At 31.7% G+C, this 24632-nt stretch overlaps 1 protein-coding gene across 1 annotated transcript in view; it reads right to left on the bottom strand.

The window, feature by feature from the left end:
* ankfn1a (ankyrin repeat and fibronectin type III domain containing 1a) overlaps positions 1-24135 on the bottom strand; it is a 114066-nt gene extending 89931 nt beyond the window's left edge. Inside the window, exons 1-6 of the mRNA XM_073827900.1 lie at positions 24084-24135; positions 23636-23796; positions 22045-22157; positions 20548-20700; positions 16675-16907; positions 1349-1578 (exon numbers count right to left, since the gene is read on the bottom strand). Of these exons, the coding sequence (XP_073684001.1) occupies positions 1349-1578; positions 16675-16907; positions 20548-20700; positions 22045-22157; positions 23636-23796; positions 24084-24135 (942 nt within the window). The remainder of the gene's footprint in view (positions 1-1348; positions 1579-16674; positions 16908-20547; positions 20701-22044; positions 22158-23635; positions 23797-24083) is intronic.
* Positions 24136-24632: the final 497 nt, after the last annotated feature.

The raw sequence follows: 24632 nt of genomic DNA, 5'->3' as shown, positions 1-24632 counted from the left end.
GTGACAGTAAAGACTTATATTGTTAGAAAAGATTTCTATTTTGAATAAATGCTGTTCTTTTTAACTTTTTATTTATCAAAGAATCCTGAAAAAAGCAGCACAACTGTTACCAAAATTGACAATAAATAAGCATATTTAAATGATTTCTGATGGATTGTGTGACACTAAAGACTAGAGTAATGGCTGATGAAAATTCAGCCTTGCATCACCGAAATAAATGATATTGTAAAGTATATTAAACTAGAAAACTGTTATTTTAAATTTCAATAATGTTTCATAATATTACTTTCTTTTCTGTATTTTTAATTAAATAAACAGTAGTTTGATGGGCAATTTAAAAAAATAAAAAAATAAAAATAAAGAAATAAAGAAAATTCACCTTTCCATGTGACATATTTTACCTCTTATTTGTAACATGAAATATTAATTTAAATCCTGCTGTTTATTGTTGTTTTTGCCTTGATTCCATACATTATGGTGCTTCTTGTTTATTAGATACATTTATCTGTTTGGTGTTACCTTGGATGTTTTCAAATTTTAATAAGCCACGCACCCCTAGAGGGATCTAACTTTTGAACTTTTTTCAATTTTATAGATGAATATGTTATCAGTAAATGACTCAAACTTGTGTTAGACCATATGCTCTATCCTTCACACCACATCTACAAAACATTAATGAGCATAATTAAGAAGGTAAAGTTTGATGCAATCCAGCCATTATCCATAATCCATAACCATCCACTCTGAGAAGCCAGAAATACACAGATCTCATTGTAATTCATGGCCATGAACATTTGAGGCCAGCGCATGAGAGCCTACATCTCAAATGCTTCTTTATCTATCTCCTCTTAACATATACATTTATATACAGAACAGCTTTCTACAGAACTGCACAGAAGCGGCTTCTTTACTGGAGCAAATGTATGCAGATGGAATTCATGTTCTGCAAAAGTCCCTAATGTAAGGTTACAAGGCAGTGCGTCCTCAAAGCACTGACTCACTGGTGTAGGATGACAGATGAGTGTTCGCTGAATAGAAAGCCACGATCAAACTCCAGGATGAATTCTGGGCAAGCGTACCTCTTTTTTAATCAGTTACACAACGGAACGTCTATGAAGAACCTCACGGCAAAAGCGCAGCAGCTGTGAAACTGTCAAAACACTGTATGCGCTACATCAATATCCGCCTACAAAGGTGGATGTGCTAAGAGATGTCCTTAAACACAAGAATATGTGCACGTAAATAAACAAGACATTGCGACAAACAAGCAACGAAGGGCACATCTATTATGGGATTTCCTATAGTGTCTATAGCTGAGAGAGCGATATGAAACATCTCTACGACTCACATTAATGTTCCTGAGTTTCTTCTTGCCCCTCTCTATTCGGCTGAGGAGTCTGTGATGTTCTCTAGGTGTCTGCTGGAGAAGGCGGTCATCGACGGATATGGTCTTCCTAAGAGGCACTCTATCCCTCCAAGGCTCTGGGACACGACTCTGTGAATCCACACTCCGAGGGAAGCGCTTCACTTCCGACAGCGACGACGTCTCCCCTCGGTCATGGTCACGCAGCACTGACCCTGAAAGAGAGAAACAGACACCTCAGGTGATAACTGACACCCGGAGAGAAAGAAAACACCACAGAATGAGGATAGGACCAAAAACTTGCCTTACAAGAACAGACATTTTGAAGTGTTAGTTGTTTTAAAATCAAGGATCCATACACTTTCAAAAAATATTAAGGCCTAAATTTAAATTGTATGTATTTGAATTGCATATAAACTTCCCATCTATTTGGTTTTAACATAAATAAACTAATAAGTGACATATTTCCCCCATGTGATTTGAAAAAAGGTAATTGTGACTTTTTATCTCACAATTCAGACTTTTTTCTTTCAACTGAGCTGAAAACAGAATTGCGAGAAAAAAGTCTGAATTCTGGGATAAAAAGTTGCAATTTAATTTTAATTTAATTACATGGCAGAAACCAGCTTCCTTACATAAATAAAATTAGCATTTTATTTATCTAAAATAATTAATATTTATATTTACGTGCAATTTAACAAAATTACATTGACTGGCAGCATAAATAAGCTTAAAATAATATTAATATTTTAAGATCAAGATTAATAATACTAATAATAATAGATTAAACAATAGTAAAATATAAACATAAATAGAAATTTGAAGGAATAAATTAGGCAACATAAAGTTCAAATTTCTGTAATAGTACTGAATGTGTTTTGAATAAAAAGTAATGATGAGATTTAAAGATATTTATCATTAAATCCAATTTTTTTCTATCTCATATATTTTAACTACTTTAATATTGCTTGTTCCGTAATGCAAAATAAATTTTTACCTGTTTTGTTTACGCATATCTGACAAATACATAAACCAAACACTACCAGTCAAAAGTTTTTGAACAGTATGAATTTTTTTTAAAGTCTCTTCTGCTCACCAAGCCTGCATTTATTTGATCCAAAGTACAGCAATAACAGCAAAAAATGTAAATATTTTTCCATTTAAAATAAGTCTTTTCTATTTGAATATATTTTAAAATGTAATTTATTCCTGTTATTTAAAAGCTGAATTTTTAGCTTTATTACTCCAGTCACATGATCCTTCAGAAATCATTCTAATATTTGAATTTGCTGCTCAAAAAACATTTATTATTATTATTATTATGTTGAAAACAGCATTTATCTGAAATAGAAATCTTTTGCAACATTATAAATGTTTTAAGCATAACTTTTGATCAATTTAAAGCATCTCTGCTGAATAAAAGTATTAATTTCTTTCCCAAAAAACAAACAAAAAAATATACTGACTCCAAGCTTTTTGAATGGTGTAGTGTATAACACTTTACAGTTAGAAAAGCTTTTTATTTTAGATAAATGCTGATCTTTGGATCTTTCTATTCATCAAAGTATCCTAAATAATTACTCAAATGTTTTAAATATTGATATTAATAATAATAAATGTTTCTTAAGCACAAAATAAAAAATAATTTTATTAGTTGAAAATTAAAATTAGTTGAGATCAAAACTGTGTAATCCAACTGGATGGAAATGTATTATGCCATTCAAATACATAAATCTTACATTTAGGCTGAAACTTTTTTTGAGCATAGAAAGCAGCAGGACTGAGGAAATCACGAGAAATCACTTAAAAAAGGGAAAAAAAATTAAATAGAACATTTTAAATAGCCCATCCTCTCACTTCCTCTCAATTCTCATTTAAACTGCTCTGATTAAACATCTTCCCACTGCTTCTCTGGTGAGTCATGTCTGTGACAATTTCACCGTAATGAACATGGTGTAAAAAAATTAATTACCAACTATTGCACCACATAGATGAATAAAAGTCCGTTTGAATGGCTGAAAATTTCACTTTCACCTCAAGTAACATTAAAAGTAGAGTATTTTGAAGATCTAATAGTGGAGTTCTTGTAAACTGAAGGCTTCTAATGTAAACACACACATACACCGTATGTTTGTAGGTTGGTAAGCGGGGTGTTTGGTTTCTCTGTACCATCAGCTGGTGAGCAGCAGTTTTTACTCTTTATCCACTGAGCAACTCATAGCATGGTTTCGTCTCCTCCACTTACAATTAAAACTGCATGAAGACCTGTTATTGTCTTCCCCTCTGAGACTGTTGTGAAGCAAACATCCTCTGAAGTAGACGTCAAATAAACATTTATGAATTCGGTTTTATAGATACAACCCACTGTGTTGCATCTGTAACAAATTTTAATGGTGTCCTGACAAAACCTAAACCATTTTGATAACCAAGCTTAAATTTAGGATGCCAGTTTGAGAAATTAATCAACAAATCGCATAATTGTGGTGAATACAGACAGTAACAGTGGTCTATTATTTCTGCAGCACTTGTTTAATGACAAGATGGAGATACTGAATTTAAAGTAACTCTTAAAGTAATGGCATCAGACAGTAATACTTTGATTTATGGGTGTTTTTTAATGACAGACACTTTTATGGGTTGATTTTTATTCAGTTTTATCAATATTTAATCAATATTTTTTTCCCTACTTTCTTAAAGATTTTTTAGGAAGGTGTTTCCGTCAGGTCATTGCGACTTTTTTATCTCACAATTCCGACTTTTTTCTCACAAATGCGAGTTTACATCTCGCAATTCAAAATTTATTTTCTCACGATTGCATAATATAAACTCGCAATTCCGACTTTTTACTCAGAATTGTGAGATATAAACTCGCAATTCTGAGAAATAAAGACAGATTTCCGTGATATAAACTTGCAATTGCGAGTTACAAAGTCAGAAACGCAAGACAAAAAGTTTTTTTTTTACTTTGACTTTATCTCAGAAGTTTATATCTTGCAATTCTGACTTAAGTGCAAGTAATTAAGTAAGAATTGTGAGATATAAACTTGCAACTCTGATAACATATCAGTAATTTTTCCAATAAAAATTGGACTGTATAAGTTGCAGTTGTTTATATCTCACAATTCTGAAAAAAAGTCAAAAGCATTTGACAGAAAGAAGTCAGAACTGTGTGAAAAAAATCTGAATTGTGAATTTATATCACACAATTCTGACTTTATAACTTGGAATTATGAGTTTATATCATGCATTTCTGAGGAAAAAAGTCAGAATTGCAAAATATAAACTCACGATTCTGTTATATAAAGTCAGAATTAACATCTCAATTCTGCGAAAAAAATCATTAAGTATTTTTCAGAATTGTGACTTTAGTTTAAATCTGACTTTATAATTTGAAACTGCAAGTTTATATCTCCCAATTCTGAGAAAAAAAGTAAGAATTGCGAGTTTGTGTCATGAAATTTTGAGAAAAAAGTAAGATAAAGATAAAAAGCCGCAATAACCTTTTAATATTTTTTATTTAGTGGTGGAAATGGCCTTCCATAGACTTTGACATTCTAAAAAATGCTACAATTACATGCTACTTATGCTACAAATGCATATCAATTCCACCAATATTAATCATTTCAGTATGTAAAAAATGGTGCTTTTTACACTTCCAGACAATATAATTTTATGAAATTATGTAAATATTACTCTGGGTTAGATAGAACTCAGCGCTGGGTGAAATACAGACAAACCCACAACCTGTTTTTTTTCAACACACCCGATTTGTTAAATGTTTAACCCAAGTTTTATTTAACTCATCTGTTTAAAAATGACTATATGGCTTAAAGTGAACCCAAAATATGTTGTAAATTTTAAATCAGACACATAATTACTAGACATATAGAGGTATACATTTAACTATTTTAAAAAAATGTTTATTTAATTATTATTTATTCTAATTCTTAATAAATGTTCATTTATTGAACATAATAATCAATGGTCATTTCCAATATATTCTGGGTTAATTTTAAGCAAAAATATAGTCATTTTTAAACAATAGCCGAGTAAAAACTACCCAGAAGGCTGGGTTAAACATTTAACCCATGGTTAAAACAACCCAATTGTTGGGTTTGTCCATATTTGTTTTTTAGCCCTTTTAGCATTTTATTTACAGTTTATTAACTTGTATTTTGGATCTATAAAATGTTAGCAAGACATGCAAGTCAATTTTATTCAAGAAAGTATAAAATGCCATTTTGCTATTCTGTTAAACACACTTTATGAAATTATTGTAATTATTTGTGAGATTTACAAGCAAATTCTGTGTGAAAATTGTCATGTACATTTATTTTTCAGTATAGTATGCAAGTTAATAAAAAAACCCAAATGTAATTATTTAATTTAATGAATATATATATGTATACACAATACCAGTCAAAAGTTTTTGAACAGTAAGATTTTTAATGCTTTTAGAGTATGCTCTTCTGCTCACCAAGCCCGAATTTATTTGACCCAAAATACAGCAAAACCAGTAATATTGTGAAATATTTTTAGTATTTAAAAAAAAAAAAACACTACACTCTTAAAAATAAAGGTGCTTCACAATCCCATAGAAGAACCTTTTTTGTCTAAATGGTTCCATAAAGAACCTTGAACATCTGAAGAACCTTTCTGTTTTACAGAAGGTTCTTTGTGGCAAAAGAAGGTTCTTCAGATTATAAGAAGGTAAGAAAGAGATGGTTCTTTAAAGAACCTTTGACTGAATGGTTCTTTGTGGAACCAAAAATTGTTCTTTTATGGCATCGCAGTGAAGAACCTTTTAAAGCACCTTTATTTTTAAAAGTGTACATACTGTAATTTAAGATTCTGAAAACAACAATGTGTAGAAACACTTTATTTCCAGTTTATTTTATGAAAGTCCACAGAAGTGCAAAAGTGCCCATAATTCAATGGTATTAAATGATCATCTGCACATACCACTTTATTTACATGGCACTCCAAGATACTGCAAGCAATACCATGGTATTCAAGAAAACTATGGTAGCACAATGGTATTTTAATATGGAACTGCCAAGAACACTTGTCACATCATAATCACAGCCAAATTACTGGACTTCTACATGTTCCATTGACAAATCCACAAAAATAATCCAATGAAAACTATTTTATGCCATTCAACCATTCTCATTAGTTACCCAGGTGCCAACCCAAGTGTGCATTGCACGCTACAGCCTTACATTATGTAATCTCACTTGTCAAACATATAGACTTAACTTTGTTAACGCATCACTATGGAAACGCCATTGACTGTAGCAGAATGAAACCTGAACGGATGGGTGTAGCGTCTGTGTGTGTGTCATGTGTCCAACTGAACCATATCAAGTTCCTTCAGTGGTCCCTGACGACAGATTCCTGCGGTGCTCTGGCTAGCACAGCTAGACATTATTTTCACATTATGAGCTCGCATCTACTCATACCATCTGCTCTGGTGCCTTCACAGCATTTCCACACACCATATTGCTATCTGACATACAAACTACATTATTAAAACAATATATTCCCAACCAGATCATGTTTGTTGCACTCTGTTAGTAGTCAAATCTTTAGACTACTCTATATTCAGCTTTTGAGGTTTGAGATTTAATCCCAGCAGTCCGATGTCAACAAAGACTCATAACCGAGCAGCTCTGTGAAGCTGTTATATCACATCACCTGCGGTGACACTATTTGTAAACCCTCCTACAGCTCGAGTGTGGCTCCAGGGCTAAGCGCACTTAAAAATTATATCTGCAATGGATTTTTTTCACAAAACGACCCCACTTTGAAGTCAAATAAGCGATCAAAACACAAATTATGGGATTGATCCAATTTGTCCAATTACCCATCTTGTCTGAAAACCACCCATGGATGGACACAAGGATGTCGGCGCCTTAATGAAGCGCTGCGGCTGTCTTTCAAGCGCGGTTGAGAGTAAAGCATTTGATAAGTGTAATTTAACACCGAGTCCAACTAAATTAAAGACGTGAGAAGAATCTTAAGACCTTAAAACAAACCACAGCTGGTGCTAATGATCCCAGTTTCCATGACAACCGTTTGGGTTCCATCTTCGTCATCCTCAAAAGCAAAGGGTAAAGAGGTGCTGGCTCTAGGGTCACTGGTCTGTTCATTCATCGGGAAGGCCATATTTCTTGCCAAAAGACACACAGCATGTCATCGAGGGCCATTAGTGGAGGACAACACATCTTTATTAAACAGTCTAGGAAAGTTTAGCAACATATTTGCTGATAATATACAGGCTAGTAAGGAGATATGACCAAGTACGTAAGTATATGTGACCCTGGACCACAAAACCAGTCTTAAGTCGCTGGGGTATATTTGTAGCAATAGCCAAAAATACACTGCATGGGTCAAAATTTTAGATTTTTCTTTTATGCCAAAAATCATTAAGAAATTAAGTAAAGTTCATGTTCCATGAAGATTTTTTGTAAAATTCCTACTGTAAACATATCAAAATGTAATTTTTGATTTGTAATATGCATTGTTAAAAACCTAATTTGGACAACTTTAAAGGTGATTTTCTCAGTCTTTTTGATTTTTTTGCATCCTCAGATTTCTGATTTCAAATAGATGTATCTCAGTCAAATATTGTCCTATCCTAACAAACCATACATCAATAGAAAGCTTATTTATTGAGCTTTCATATGATGTATAAATCTCAGTTTTGTCAAATTTAACCTTATGACTGGTTTTGTGGTCCAGGGTCACATATAATAATTTTTCGAGGTTTATTATTGGAGTTTTTTTTTTTTTTTTTTTTTTACAAGAAATGACTATTTCAGTCTTTCTACAGTCTTTCTACTAATGTTAAATAATTCAGTCTGTAACTTGCCTTTTTTGTATTATTTGTGAAAATTGTCCTATTGTCCTTAGTATTAATGTATCGTTTTATTTATTACTTTATTATTCTTGTTGCAATTAAATAAGCATTTACCAGTCAAAAGTTTCTGAAAAGTAAGATTTGTTATATTTTTAGAAAATTCTCTTCTGCTCACCAAGCCTGCTTTTTTATTCAAAATACAGCAAAAGTAATATTGTGAAATATTTTCACTATTTAAAATAACTGCTTTCTATTTGAATATATTTTAAAATGTAATTTAATCCTGTGATGCAAAGCTGAATTTTTATTAGCCGTTACTCCAGTCATAAGTGTCACATGATCCTTCAGAAATCATTCCAGTATGCTGATTTATTATTAGAATTGCCAATGTTGGCAACAGTTGTGCTGCCAAATATTTTTTTGGAACCTGTGATACTCTTTTCATGATTTTGTGATTATTACAAAGTTAAAAAGAACAGCATTTATTCAAAATATAAATCTTTTTCTAACAATGTAAGTTTTGCTGTCACTTTTTATCAATTTGAGCACATCTTCGCTGAATAGAAGTATTAGTTTCTTAAAAAAAAGAAAAATTTACTGACCTCAAAATTTTAAACAGTAGTGCATATTGCTAGAAAAGACTTCTATTTTAAATAAATGCTGTTCTTTTTAACGTTTTGTTCATCAAAGAATTCCGAAAAAAATATTAAGCAGCACAACTGTTTCCAACATTGATAATAAATCAGCATATTTAATAATTTCTGAAGGATCATGTGTCACTGAAGAGTATTGATGCTGAAGATTCAGGAATAAATCACAGGAATAAATTCTACTTTGAAGTGTATTAAAATAGAAAACCACTTTTTAAAATTGCAATAATATTTCACAATATTACTGCTTTTTTCTGTATTTTTAATCAAATAAACGCAGCCTTAATGAACAGAAAAGACTTTTAAAAACATAAAAAATATTACTGATCCCAAATTTTTGAAAGGTAGTATATAGGAAAAGAAATACAGAAATTATTTAGCAAGGATGCTTTAAAATAAATTGATCAAATTAAACAAAGACATGTATAATGTTACAAAAGATTTCTATTTCAGATAAATGCTGCTCCTCTGAACTTTCTATTTCAACATAATAATAATACAAAATGTTTTTTGAGCAGCAAATCAGAATATTAGAATGATTTCTGAAGGATCATGTGACTAGAGTAATGATGCTAAAAATTCATCTTTGAAATCACAGGAATAAATTACATTTGGAAATATATTAAAATAAATACATTTCATATTTTATTATATTTTATATTATTTATTTTTTAATTGAACAATGCATCAAGAGCCTCACACAATAACATTAACCAATTTCATGAGTTTGGCGGCTGGATTATTTTTATGAATGTCCAATGACAGACGCTCAGAAATAACACACTGCAGCTTTAACCTCTGTGGCCTAACATACATAAAACATGTTGAATGTATTATCAATTAGTAAAAGTAACCACACATCACGCGAAAAACAATGACGATATTCATCACTGGCACCTGTGCAAATCATCTGACATTAAGCACAAAGTGGCCGCAGTTAAATTTAATGCTAAAACACGACTGTGTGGTTAATCACCGGCTACAGTCTGAATGACAACTGACATTTTAATGGGACAAGAACAAAGGCTTTTGTACGAAATGGCCGAGCTTTTACTGGCCTACAGCATGTCCTGTTCAGAAATTACAGAATTTTAATTTAATAGAGCTGTGGGTTGCAAAACACAAATAACTCTATTCTTTGCTTCTCATTCTCAATCATCTCTTCAGGAGAACCAACACAGCTTCTGTTCATTTCTGTGCACAAGACTAAATGCAATAGTGACCTCTACTGGACGACTGAGGCAGTGGATGAATTAAAAAAAAAGTGCACTGCTCAAAAAAGAACCATTAATGTACAACCATTCATATTTTTTTCACTAGTGAAAAAAAAAAATGTTTTGTTATATGAAAATGAAATGCAAAGATTCTATTAAAATGATCATGGACGACAACTAGCTGCTTATTTATTAGTCAGAATAAATTGTTATAATGAATTCTTTATAACTCATTGCAATCCAAATAAGAAATAATTAAAAAACAAATGTTATGTATTAACATTTAAAAAATTGGGGTTGGTAATATTTTGTCATGTTTTTGAAAGAATTATTATTTATATATTTATTCAATCAAATATCACTATCACTATAATTGAACACAAATTCAAAGTCAAAAGTTTTTCAAAGATCTTTAATGTTCTTTAAAGTGTCTTCTGCTCACCAAGCCTGCATTTATTTGATCCAAAGTACAGCAATAACAGCAAAAAAAAAAAAAAAATTATATATATATATATATATATATATATATATTTTTTTTTTTTTTTAAATGGTAAAATATTTTTACCATTTAAAATAACCATTTTAATTTGAATATATTTTAAAATGTAATTTATTCCTTTTCAAATTTCAGCCATTACTACAGTCTTTAATGTCACATGATACTTTAGAAATTATTATAAAATGATGATTTTGTTTCTCAAGAGCCATTTCTTATTATTATCAATGTTGGAAAAAGTTGTGCTGCTTAAGATTTTTGTGGAAGCCATGATACTTGTTTCTGTTGAAAAAAAAAAAACACATTTCTTTAAAATAGAAATATTTTGTAACATTATAAATGTCTTTACTGTCACTTTTGATCAATCTTACGGCATCCTTGTTCAATAAAAGTATTAATTTTTTTAAAGTCAAAAAATATATATCCTACTGACTCCAAACTTTTCAATGGTAGAGTATACAGTATGCAATAATACATATATTTTAAATAATCAGTATTATAACTAGTTTTCACAGTACTGTTACACTATGTTGCAAATTTAGTAAAATTACTCACGTGATACTTCAAAAATGACTATTATTATTCTATTTTGTGCAAAAACATTTCTTATTAATTATCAATGTTGAAAACAGTTGTGCTGCTTAATATTTTTGTGGATACTGAGATAGAATATTTTAGAAAGTTTAAAAAACATTTACAGAAAGTTCAAAAAGACATTTATTTTAAAGTAAAAAACAATGTAGAAGTCTTTAATGTCCATTTTAATCAATTTAATGCATACTTGCTGAATACAAGTATTAATTTCTTTGAAAAAAATCTTACTGACCAGCAAACTTCTGAACAGTACTGGGCATGAACTTCATGTAATTTAAATAACACCAATGTAAATTTTATATGCAACTGAATTAAAAACAAACAAAAAAAAACATATAATATACATGAAATGTACAAGAAATGTACTTTCTTTTAACACAATTAGCGATTTTTTCCATACTAAAACCATAATGACGACAAAAACTTAACAAAAAAAGATCTTTATGAATGGACAAATGAGTGAATGACTTAACTGCTTTCACCCAGACAACCCTTTTGGCTATAATTTCCGGCTTGTGCCATTTAGCGATTCCCTGTACACAGGGGTTATCTAACACTGATTGTATCATTTAGTACATTAAGGCTGAATCTCACGTCCCCAGGTAAAAACAGAGAACCCGGTAGCTGAAAACAATCCTCCCGCAGCACTCATTCTATTACACACGATGGGGTCATTAAAGGAAGATAACACCCAGCACCCATTGGAGCTCTTTGGATAAAATATTGATTCTGACGCCACTGCTGACATCAATATGTGTACTGAACACTTCTGTGGAAACAATCCCAGAATCCCTAGAGGGGCATCGCATCAACGCCACTTTCCTTTTCATGTCTTTCACTTTTAGCCCAAAGGTGAATACAGGTATTGAAAACAGTCACTCTAACAAACAAGACAAAGCTGTGGAAAACACTATCGTTGTTTAGCATCGTGCTTATAATGGCATGGCTATGTGATGTCTGGCAAATCTTTGATTCTGATAAAGCTTGTGCTAAAAAACTTTCATTAACTAAGCATGCACTGCACCAACTGATCAGAATGGAGTACTTGTGTACTGTCAACTGTATTTTATGCAGTTTATACTATATACTCTCTTAATGTATTTAAAAAGTAGTATGTAAAAGACACACTACCATTCAAACGTTTTAGGTGGTTAAACTATTTCACTATTTTTGAAAAAGACATCCAGGCTGCATTTATTTGATCAAAAATGCAGTTAAAAACTGTAACATTTTATTACAATTTAAAATAACAGTTTTTTATTTTAATATATTTTAAAATGTAATTTATTCCTGTGATGCAAAGCTGAATTTTCAGTCATTACTCCAGTCTTCAATTTCATATGATCCTTCAGAAAACATTCTAAAATGCTGATTTGTTGCTCAAGAGAGATTTCTTCTTATTATCAATGTTGAAAATAGTTGCTTAATATTTTATGTGGAAACTATAATACTTTGTTATTTTGTGAAAAAAGAAGACAAAAACAGCATTTATTTAAAATGGAAATATTTTAAATGTCTTTACTATCACTTTTGATAAATTTACAGCATGCTTTTGAATAAAATTATTCATTTCTTAAGTAGAAGAAAATCACACCGATTCCGATGGTAGTGTATACAGTATGCAATGACAAATAAATCACATTATAAACAGTATTATAAATTGTTTTCATAATACTGATACACTATGTTGCAAGTTTATTACACACCATCATCGATATCCAATAATCTATTCTGCACTTTAAAACATTTATTGTAAATATTTGATTTTGTTACACTTACAAAAACAGTTACAAACCTGTTTTTAAAGCTTAAAAAACAAAAGCTAAAATTCTAGTCTTTTTGTACAGTATGTTTTCTATTTTAATATACTTTAAAATGTAATTTATTCCTGTGATGCATAGCTGAATTTTTATCAGCCATTGCTCCAGTGTCTTCAGTGCTGATTTATTACTTTCAACATAAATTTTTGAAAGAGTTGTGCTTTTATTTTTTGGAACCTGTGATTCTTTTTTCAGGATTCATTGATAAATAAAAAAGAGCAGCATTTATTAAAAATAGAAATCTTTTCTTACCATAATAAGTCTTTGCTATCACTTTTAATCAATTTAACACAAAATAAGAATAAAAATGTTCTGACCACAAACTTTTAAATGGTAATTTATATCGTTACAAAATAGTTCTAGTTTAAATAAATGCTGTTCTTTTCAACTTTTTATTTATAAAAACAATCCTAAAAAAAAGTATCACGGGTTCCAACAACTGTTTTCAACATTGATAATATGTGACCCTGGACCACAAAACCAGTCATAGGGTTAAATTTGACAAAACTGAGATGTATACATCATATGACAATATTTGGCCGAGAAACATCTATTTGAAGTTCTGGAATCTAAGGGTGCAAAAAAATCAAAATACTGAGAAAATCACCTTTAAAGTTTTCCAAATTAAGTTCTTAACAATGCATATTACTAATCAAAAATTACATTTTGATATATCTATAGTAGGAATTTTACAATAAATCTTTATGGAACATAAATTGATTTTTGGCATAAAAGAAAATAATTTTGACCCATATAATGTATTTTTGGCTATTGCTACAAATATACCCCAGCGACTTAAGACAGGTTTTGTGGTCCAGGGTCACATATATCAGCTTATCAGAATGATTTCTGAAGGATCATGTGACACTGAAGACTGGAGTAATGATACTGAAAATTCAGCTTTGCATCGCAGGAATAAATTCGATTTAAAAAAAACATTCACACAGTTATTTTACATTAAAATAATATTTCACAATATTTTTGATCAAATAAAAGCAGCCTTGATGAGCATAAGAAACTTCTTTAAAAAACACTTACTGATCCCAAAATTTTGAATGGGAGTGTAGATTATCAGTGTAATCCATACATACATTAAAACATTTTACACTGTGTATAATGTATATACATACTATTTACTGTAGCATGCAGCCTCATACACCAGAAAATGCTGCCTTTATTTACTCACTCTCATGTCATTCCAAACCCAAAGACTGTATTCACTGTAAGAAGAAAAGTGTGAACATTCTGCCTAGAATCTCCTTTTATGTTTTGTGAAAGAAATAATGTGAAGTTTGGAATGATATGATGGTGAAAAAACGATGGCAGAGTTTACATTTTATGGAGAACCGACTCTTTAACAATCTTCCAAGTGCCCAGTGACACTATCCACTGTTTACATACCAGTCATACGCGCTTCCAGAGATAGCCAGAGCTGTTTATGGCATTAACAAAAGTCGTTTCCTGCCATTCCGTACCACCCCTAAAGATAGTGATAACACTCTTTTGAAGGGTAGGTGGGGTTGGAGGGTGACTAAATAATATCACTGCCTTTTCTTCATCTCTCTGTACCAGAAAATGTGGTTTTGTAAAGTCCTTGTAAAATCAATTGCTCTTCATGCCATCCAAAGGTTCACCACTACTATTGCGATAGCGCTAATGAACGTCGCCTGCAGGGCTGTGCCACAAATAAACCTACAATTAGGAGTCATTTTCACATACAACAAGCGCACTAATGACAGTGCCACCTCTGACGATTGACAGCATAACAGCATGAACTCCAGCACCGCATGAGGTTGGTTAAAATGCTAATATGAAGTTTTTATGAAGTGTCATATGCTCATTAAAGTTGCATTCATTTGATCAAAAATACTGAAAAAAACAGTAATATTATGAAATATTATTGCAATTTAAAATAATTGGTTTACTATTTTAATATACTTTAAAATATAATTTATTCCTGCGATGAAAAGCTGAATTTTCAGCATCATTACTCCAGTCTTTAGTGTCACATGATCTTTCAGAAAAAAATTTAATATGCTGATTTATTATCAATATTGCAAACAGTTTTTGCTGCTATATTTTTTTTTTTGAAACCCTACTGTTCAAATGTATTTTTTCTTTTTCTTTTTTTTGAAAGAAATTAATAATTCTTTTCATCAAGGATGTGTTAAATTAATAAAAAGTTATGGTATTTTTTTAAATAAATACTGTTCTTTTTAACTTTGTATTCATTAAAGAATCCTGAAATTCTTTTTTTTAAAGAATTTTTTTTTTTTTCAGCGAGGATGTGTTAAAATAATAAAACGTGATGGTAAAGACTTTTATTGGTAGAAAATATTTCTATTTTGAATAAATGCTGTTCTTTTTAACTTTTTATTCATCATCATTCAATTCTTTTTTTGAGACAATATTTTTTTATATTGTTAGAAAATATTTCTATTTTGAATAAATGCAAAGAATCGTGAAATTCTTCTTTTTTCTCTTTTTAAAAAAAAGAAATTCATTTTTTTTCAGCGAGGATGTGTTAAATTAATAAAACGTGATGGTAAAGACTTTTATTGTTATATTAAATAAATGCTGTTTTTTTACTTTTTATTCATCAAAGAATCCTGAAAAGAGTATCACAGGTTCCAAAAAAATATTAAGCAGCACAAATGTTTTCAACATTGATAAAAATTAGCATATTAGAATGATTTGTGAAGGATCACGTGACACTGAAGACTGGACTGATGGATGATGAAAATTCTGCTTTGCATCACATTAATAAATTATATTTTACAGTATATTAAAATGGAAAACCATTATTTAAAATTGTAATAATATTTCACAATATTACTGTTTTTCTGTATTTTTAATCAAGTAAATGCATCCTTGGTGAGTAGAAGAAATGTCCCAAGAAAACATTAAAAATCTTACTGATTCCAAACATTTGAATGGCCAAAAATCAGCAATATTCCACTTAAAAAGGTAAAAACTAGGGTGCATAAACTCAGATCAATGAGGCAATAAACAATCACTGATCAATCAGTTCCAAAAAGAAATACAAAACCTATTGTAATTGAAAGGAAATGTAAAAGATTGAATCCAAGATTATTAGGCAAATCATTTGTCTCATCTATTTTGTTTTAATTTGGACGTGCTTTGTAGTGAATATTTATGCTATTATATAAAATAACATGATACGACTCAAGATAATAATAAAAAGTGCAATAATAAATGATCATTTCACATACCTACAGCATCAGCCATTTACTATTGGTAATTGCAACAAACACAGCGAGAGTATCATTCCCGGCAGAAGCAATTAGCCAGATTACTCGAGTCATTAATTTTGAAGAGAACCTTCGCCCTCGAACTTCACAAATATGTATGTCAAACTGTGCAAATTGCTTGATGAGATTGGATGTAACAGGCAATCAAGCAAATAAAAACAAACAGCAATGCTTGGCAGAACATAGCGAGACAAAAATTCAATCCATTCAGGAACCACAAGACCTCCAAATGCGGTTCCTCAAACTCAAATATAGTAGTTCAGACATTGAAACACTACACATACGTATTTGCTTGAAAAACCACAGTGCTGGCACAATCATACATATTGAGAGCCAAACGAGTTTTGGAGAGGAGTTGATATCAGAGACTATAATGAATGGATGCAGTTTGTGATTGGCATACCTGATGCATCCCAGTGCAGTCCTCCGGGGCTGGCTGCCAGGCGCCGCCGCTTCCTCACACTCACGGCACCTTGACAGGAGTCTCTGGTGGGCTTGGGTAGAGGAGTCGAGGTGGTCCGCAGGGGCGATGAGGACTGAGGGGAGGCTGAAACTGGCAGGAGCAGGGAGGGTGGCAATAGATGGGTTTTCCTCTCCTGGCACTGGCTCAGATGGATAGACTCGTTCTCCAGGGGCCTGTGGAACAAAAGAGATTTCATTTCTGCCGTCACTCCACTATAATTATCTGTCATAGCGTGATGTTTTCATGATCACAATTCAGCTCCCCCGTACCGCACAGCGTGTCATACCAGCAGTGATAAACGCACGTTTTTTTTCATACCAATCAATGTTAAGAAAATTACAGCTTTCAGCTGTATGACAGAAAAAGAAGGGGACTAAATGTGTGGAAAATGTGTGAGAACAAAATGTGAGAATGTTTTAAAGAATTATATTATAGACGTCAAGCTGTATAGGCAATATTATGTGTGGATTTAATGCTTAGTTTGAGTGCATTGTGTTCCACACTGGTAAAAAAAAATCCTGTCACTTTTACAGAAAAAAAATGGCAGCTGTGGTCCCCAGAATAATTCTGTTAAAAATAGCATAAAAATGCAAAATATTTACAGAACAACTTGTACATATTACAGGTTAAAACTGTAATTTACAAATAAATAAAACATTTTGTACCTTTAATATATATACTGACAACCACTACAATACTACATATAAGGCCAAATATTTTTGAGAGTTTCATATTGTAAATTATAAGCTAACTTGTTCGTTTTTACCTCTAAATGTGTAACATTTAATAGTATTTTACTGTAAATTTACTGTAAATTTAATATATACTGACAACCACTATAATACTACATATAATACCAAATATTTTTTTGAGTTTCATATCGTAAATTATAAGATGACTTGTTCTTTTTTACCTCCAAAAGTGGAACATTTAATAATATTTTACTGTATAATTTTTTTACCTTTAATGTATATTAACAACCACTACAATACCACATAAAATACCAAATATTATTTTGAGTTTTATATTGTAAATTATAAGATGAATTGTTTATTTTTTACCTCCCTTAATAGTATTTTATTGTACATTTTTGTACCTTTAATATATACTGACAACCACTATAATATTACATAATACTAAATATTTATTAGAGTTTTATATTGTAAGTTATAAGATGAATTGTTCATTTTTTACCTCCAGAAGTGGAACATTTAACAGTATTTTACTGTATAATTTTTGTAACTTTAATATATACTGACAACTACTATAACACTACATATAAGACCGATATTTTTTGAGTTTCATATTGTAAATTATAAGATGACTTGTTCGTTTTTACCTCCAAAAGTGGAACATTTAATAGTATTTTACTGTAAATTTACTGTAACTTTAATATATACTGAAGATCACTATAATACTACATATAATACCAAATGTTTTTTGAGTTTTATACTGTAAATGACAAGATGACTTCTTTTTTTATCTCCAAATTTTTAACATTTAATAGTATTTTACTGTAAATTTACTGTAACTTTAATATATACTGACAATCACTATAATACTACATATAATACCTTTTTATACTGTAAATTATAAGACGACTTGTTCTTTTTTTACCTTTTTTTTAGTAGTCAACTTTTAAAGTGGATCAAAAAAGTTGTCCAAAGACAAGAACAGGTATTGTTTTGGTTTTAGGACAACTTTGATAAAAGGTTTTGATCCACTTCAAATGTTGACTACTGTATACTGCCAACCACTACAATACTACATATAAGACCAAATATTTTCTTGAGTTTTATATTGTAAATTATAAGATGGCTTGTTCTTTTTTACCTCCAAAATTGAACATTTAATAATATTTACCTGTAAAAAAAAAAAAAAAAGTACTTTTACTGACAACCACTATAATACCACATATAATAGCAAATATTTTAGTTTTATACTGTAAATTATAAGATGACTTTTAATTTCCGTAAAAATACATGAAATTTCCAATTTCCTCTGTATATAATAAGGAAGCTTACTGACTAACAAATTAACATATTTTTACCAAAGCACTTTTACAATCTATAGATAAAAAATTTTCAGTGTATACCTCAAGATGGATTTGAAAAAACAGAGCTAAGTGCAGTACCACATTTAGTAGACCCCTTAATAAAGAACAAATTGATATACAAATAAACAAACACCAATTTGACTAAAACATCCCTTTTTACAGTACCTTGAATCAGGAAGGGTATAGCTTTGGCTTTTCCATGACCCTCTCTTGCAAGATCCAGATTTTTTTCTTCTAAACAAAAATTCAACAATCCGTTCCATTGCAAACATGATGCTCTCATAAACTTCTCCTCTTCATGTAAAACAAGTTATTAAACAGTTTTCACATGATTCCGTATAAGCAATGAGCAGCATATTAAACACGAATGCACCTGTAAGATCTAACGCCACAGTTTTTGCCAGGACTTCCCGTAGCTAAAGCCTTTTCATAGTCAAATCAACAACGTAATCGCTCTGAAGGCCCCCAGTAAAAAACTAAACAAAAAAAAAAACACAGCAGCCCCACCGAGCGTTCAGCACCCGGCATACATATTAAATTGCACCTTCAACTAAAGTGCGCAAGTCGCACGCACAAAAGCCATATCAGTCTGTCAAGAGTCAAGTGTAGCGTATATCTGATGGTAGAGTTGCTTTTGTGAGGCTTGATTAACTGTAGCGAGTTAGGAGAGCTTTCCACTGAATGCTTTGTTTCCACTGAGAGATGTAATAACACCATCGCAGTATGAAACCCCGCTTTTTGTTTTTAATAAATGGCTCTGCTGCAGCTTATGAATGTAGCCTGATTACATGAAGTTCGATGGCAGTGTGTTTCTTTTTCCACTCCAGGCAGGATTAAAACAGTATTAACTGGTCTTAGTCATTGTATGCATTGCATTTTTGTTCTTACTTTGTAGCATATGGTTTGGGGTGTTTTGATGATTCAGTTTTTGTTGAGAGTGCCGCATAAAAGGTAGCTGAGAAGGCATGATTGGTTTTGATTGGCTATTGAAACCCCAAGAGCCACACTGATTCTACATGAAGGAGGTTGGCTGGTGCTATCAGTGTAATTCTCTCTTTTCTGCACAGCTCCTAATTTCATTATGCATTCAAAGGTGTCAAAAAACAAGCATGTTTAATAAGATTCTCAAAAGTAATCAAAGGTTGTTAAATATTGAGTGAAACGTTTAGCAGAACTACTGTACGGGTAATTTGAATGTCCATCACAATCTTTACAAAACTACTACATACTCACGTTTAAAGAGTATTTTTTTATTTATTAGGCTACAAGTGACTTTAATGTGTAAATGCTGACATCATGTGGTCACTGCAAGAATTGCAGACCAGCAACTGCACTAAGCTAAACACAAAATGTCCTAAAATGACACATTATATGTAGTGTACATTACATCAGCTACTGCATGTCTGCTTAACAACTAAATACGCAACATGCAAATTTGAGCCTAGATTATGTGAATCTGTGAGAAGAAAGATACCACCAGAAGAGCCTTGGAACTTTCAAACTCTTCCTTTCAATTGTCAAACCTAAAGAAGCTGTGTAAAGAAGAAAACAAAATGTATTTTTGCATGTCTAGAAGATAAAAGCAAGACTCTGCTTACCAAGCAAACAGCCTAGACACACACAAACGTGAGATTCCTGTTTAAATATGAAACGTTAACTGAAACGCCTACTCGAAGAAAAGTAATCAAACTGGTCTGTAACAAAGAAAACAGGAACCATCCAGACCTATCCTTAAAATTCTCTTACAAACGTGTTACCTGGACTCTTTGTCTGTGTCTCCAGTGCCGTTCTCATGGGAGGGTGACGGCAAGGAGCAAACTGAATCCTGGCTCCTGGGTAACAAAGTAGAGGGCATACACAGCCACGTCTCCAGATCAGAGAATTTGGAGTAGCTCAGCATTTCTAAAACACTGCAGTAAAGGAATGCAAAGACATATCATGTCAGTTGTGCTTTTATAGATGTAAATGCATGTACAGTTGAAGTCAAAAGTTTATATACACCTTGCAGAATCTGCGAAACGTTAATTATTTGAACAAAATAAAAAGGATCATATAAAATGCATGTTATTTTTTATTTAGTGGCAACGTCTCCAAGATTAAGAGCCGGGGGTGTAAACTTTTGAGCAGAATGAAAATGTGTAAAAAAAAAATTATTTTGCCTAAATTTCATATTTTTTTCATTTAGTACTGCCCTTCAGAAGCTACAGAAGATATTTCCCAGAAGACAAAATAAGTTACATTTAGCCTGATCTTCGAATTCAAAGTTTTCACCCTCAGCTCTTAATGCATCATGTTCCTTTCTGAAGCATCAGCAAGCATTTGAACTTTCTGTAATAGTTGCAAATAAGTCCCTCAGTTGTCCTCAGTGTGAAAAGATGATCTCAAAATCATACAGTCATTGTTGGAAAGGGTTCAAATACACAAAAATGCTGAAAAACCAAAGAATTTGTGGCAGCTAAAGGATTTTTTTTAAGACCAGCTGTCAGTTTAACTGTTCAGGACAAACAAGGGACTCATGAACAAACAAACAGCTGTGGATCAATCAGCTAACAACACAGTATTAATAATCAAGTGTGTGTAAACTTTTGAACGGGGTCATTTGTATTAATTCAACTATTATTTTATATCTCTTTTGGACTATATGTGACCCTGGACCACAAAACCAGTCTTAAGTCGCTGGGGTATATTTGTAGCAATAGCCAAAAACAACATTTTATGGGTCAAAATTATTGATTTTTCTTTTATGCCAAAAATCATTAGGAAATTAAGTAAAGATCATGTTCCATGAAGATTTTTTGTAAAATTCCTAATGTAAACATATCAAAATGTAATTTTTGATTAGTAATATGCATTGTTAAGAACTTAATGTGGACAACTTTAAAGGTGATTTTCTCAGTATTTTGATTTATTTGCACTCTCAGATTCCAGATTTTCAAATAGATGTATCTCGGCCAAATATTGTCCTATCCTAACAAACCAAACATCAATAGAAAGCTTATTTATTGAGCTTTCATATGCTGTATACATCTCAGTTTTGTACAATTTAACCTTATGACTGGTTTTGTGGTCCAGGGTCACATATGTAAACATCTTTTATCTGAAATATCTTATTCAGGTCAGTACTAAATAAAAAATAACATGTTTTCTTCGATCCCTCTTATTTTGATTAAATAGTTAACATTTTGCAAATTCTCCAAGCTGTATGTAAACATTTGACTTTGGCTGTATGTATGTACGTTTAGAGCTTATAGTACCTGTCGTCTCCCATCCCTGGGATTTCATATTTGTGGCAACCACATGGTGTTCGTGATTCCTGTGGAGCCAGCAGGCAAGTTTTCTCAGTCTCATAAGACATCTTGAGCCATTTCTGAGGAAAACAGAACATCTTGTTAGTGTACTGTATGCTGATCATGGCAGGATTTCTTCTACAGCCACTAATGAAGCCAAATTACACAGCCAATTATCCACATGGCTAATGTTTTGGACCTGAGGTCACTTCTCGGCACAGGTCCCTGCTGCTGGTGCCAAACAGAAGCTGGCAAATAAAGCCTGCACACATTATTAATGCTCAAATGGTACATATAACATCTGTCTCAGTAGACTTTTACGTTTTAAGACAAAATGTGAATTCTGTCCTGTCCTAATATGAAATTAACATTTTAAATATGTGACCCTTGACCACAAAACCAGTCTTAAGTAGCACGGGTGTATTTGTAGCAATAGACAAAAATACATTGTATGGATCAAAATGACCAATTTTTCTTTTATGACAAAAAACAGTAAAGTAAATATTATGTTTCATGAATATATTTTTAAATTTCCTACCATAAATATATCAAAACTTAATTCTTGATTAGTAATATACATTGCTAAGAACTTCATTTAGACAACTTTAAAAGCCATTTTGTCAATATTTAGATTTTTTTTTTAAACCCTCAGATTCTAGATTTTCAAATCGCTGTATCTCAAACAAACGTTGTCCTATCCTAACAAACATACACAAATGTAAAGCTTATTTATTCAGCTTTCAGATGATGTATAAATCTCAGTTTTGAAAAATTGACACATAGACACTTAGGTTTTGTGGTCAAGGGTCACATGTGAGATCATAAATGTATAAAATATGAATTAAATAATTTAAAAAAAATCAATAATAATCTAAGACAGCAACAAACAAAGTTTAATGTTGCTCTGAGGCTGCATTTCAATTAAACAGAACCAAAGCAGCATCACAGCCAGCTATGATACTATGATTACAATTTCTACTGGCCATAACAACAAATTGTTACCTTTTACATTTTGCTGTTTCATGATGAATTTGTTTACTGTTTACATTTTACTGACCAGTCAAACCAGGCAGGTTCCCTTGTGACAACTTACCCCATATGGTGTGACAGCATTTCCTTGTAAATGTTTAAATTAACTTATTGGTTTTTCCCCTGGACAATAACAATGGAAATGTTTAACTTTTTATAGCCTATAGACTTCAAATGTACAGTATGTTACTATACAGAAACTTTCAAAAATAAACTATCATGATAGCCTAAATATTCTCTCCCTTTAATCACTTCATGCCCTTGAAGAAATGAGCTTTAGCAGAGGTATGGTTCCGAAATGAGCTTTAAAATCTCCTCATCTTTTTCTCATCACAACACTGTTCAAATCCCACATGTGTCCATCTTTAATTACTCTTCTTCCTTTCATATAACACCCCACCTACACTCCAAACACTCCAGTTGCGATGTACACTGTAAAGTTTCCAGATTTCCACGCTAACGTTACGTGAAACGCAGACAGCTTCATTGAATACGAACACGGACTTGTTTGGAAAAGGAGGGAATGTACCTCTTTGTTCTCCGGTTCTGGACTCAAGGAACCGCTGCGGATCCTCAGAACATCTGCATCCTCTTCCCGTAAAACCCTGAAACTGGACTCAAAACTTCCCGTTACGTGTCTTCCACTCAGGCGTACTGAAAAGTCGCTGCGACTGCTTTTAGGAACAAAAGCTAAAGATTTCGGCAAAACTCACCAAATATGATCCCTGTTCGCCATCAGGAAGTGAAGGAACCCTGTCATCTACTCCGAAGATACTCACTTTTCATCTCTCTTCAATAACTATAAACTAGATTCCACGGAGTTTTGTTTTGATAGCCTATGTTTTGCTAACGATGTTAAAATGTCGATTTTCGTTGAAACCCGTCCTGTCCAGATTTTTTTGGTGCATGTCTGTGTGAGATAAGACAGGAAATATTTATGTAGTTATCCAGGAAAATGAGGACTGCAATTATCTCACATAAACAGTTCTTCATCTTCATGTTGATGTAACCAAAGAACATCTCAGCCATTTCCATCAGACAAAACGATGACTAGCCTCATATAAACTGATATAACCTATGCAGTTTTTGTACATTCATGGAAATATGTAGCATTGTTAATTCAACTATACACTTAAAAAAACACGTTACATTTTAAGTTAAAAATATGAAATATATAAATATATTTTTAATGTTTTTTAAAGTCTTCTGCTTACCAAGCCTGAATTTATTTGATCTGAATACAGCAAAAGCAGTATTATTGTGAAATATTTTTACTATTTTAAAAAAACTTTTCTATTTAAATACATTTAAAAATGCAATTTATTCCTAAATTTTCAGCATGATTACTCCTTCTTCAATGTCACATGATCCTTCAGAAATCATTCTAATATGCTAATTTGCTGTTCAAGAAACATTTATTATTATTATTTTCAATATTTAAAACAGTTGAGTACATTTTTTAGGATTCTTTGATGAATAGAAAGATCAAAAGATCTGCATTCATCTGAAATAATAAACTTTTGTAA

Source organism: Garra rufa, chromosome 22 (genome assembly GCF_049309525.1).
Source record: "Garra rufa chromosome 22, GarRuf1.0, whole genome shotgun sequence".
Lineage (NCBI taxonomy): Eukaryota > Metazoa > Chordata > Actinopteri > Cypriniformes > Cyprinidae > Garra > Garra rufa.
The sequence above is the reverse complement of the archived record's forward strand: the minus strand, read 5'-3'. Positions and strand labels throughout refer to the sequence as shown.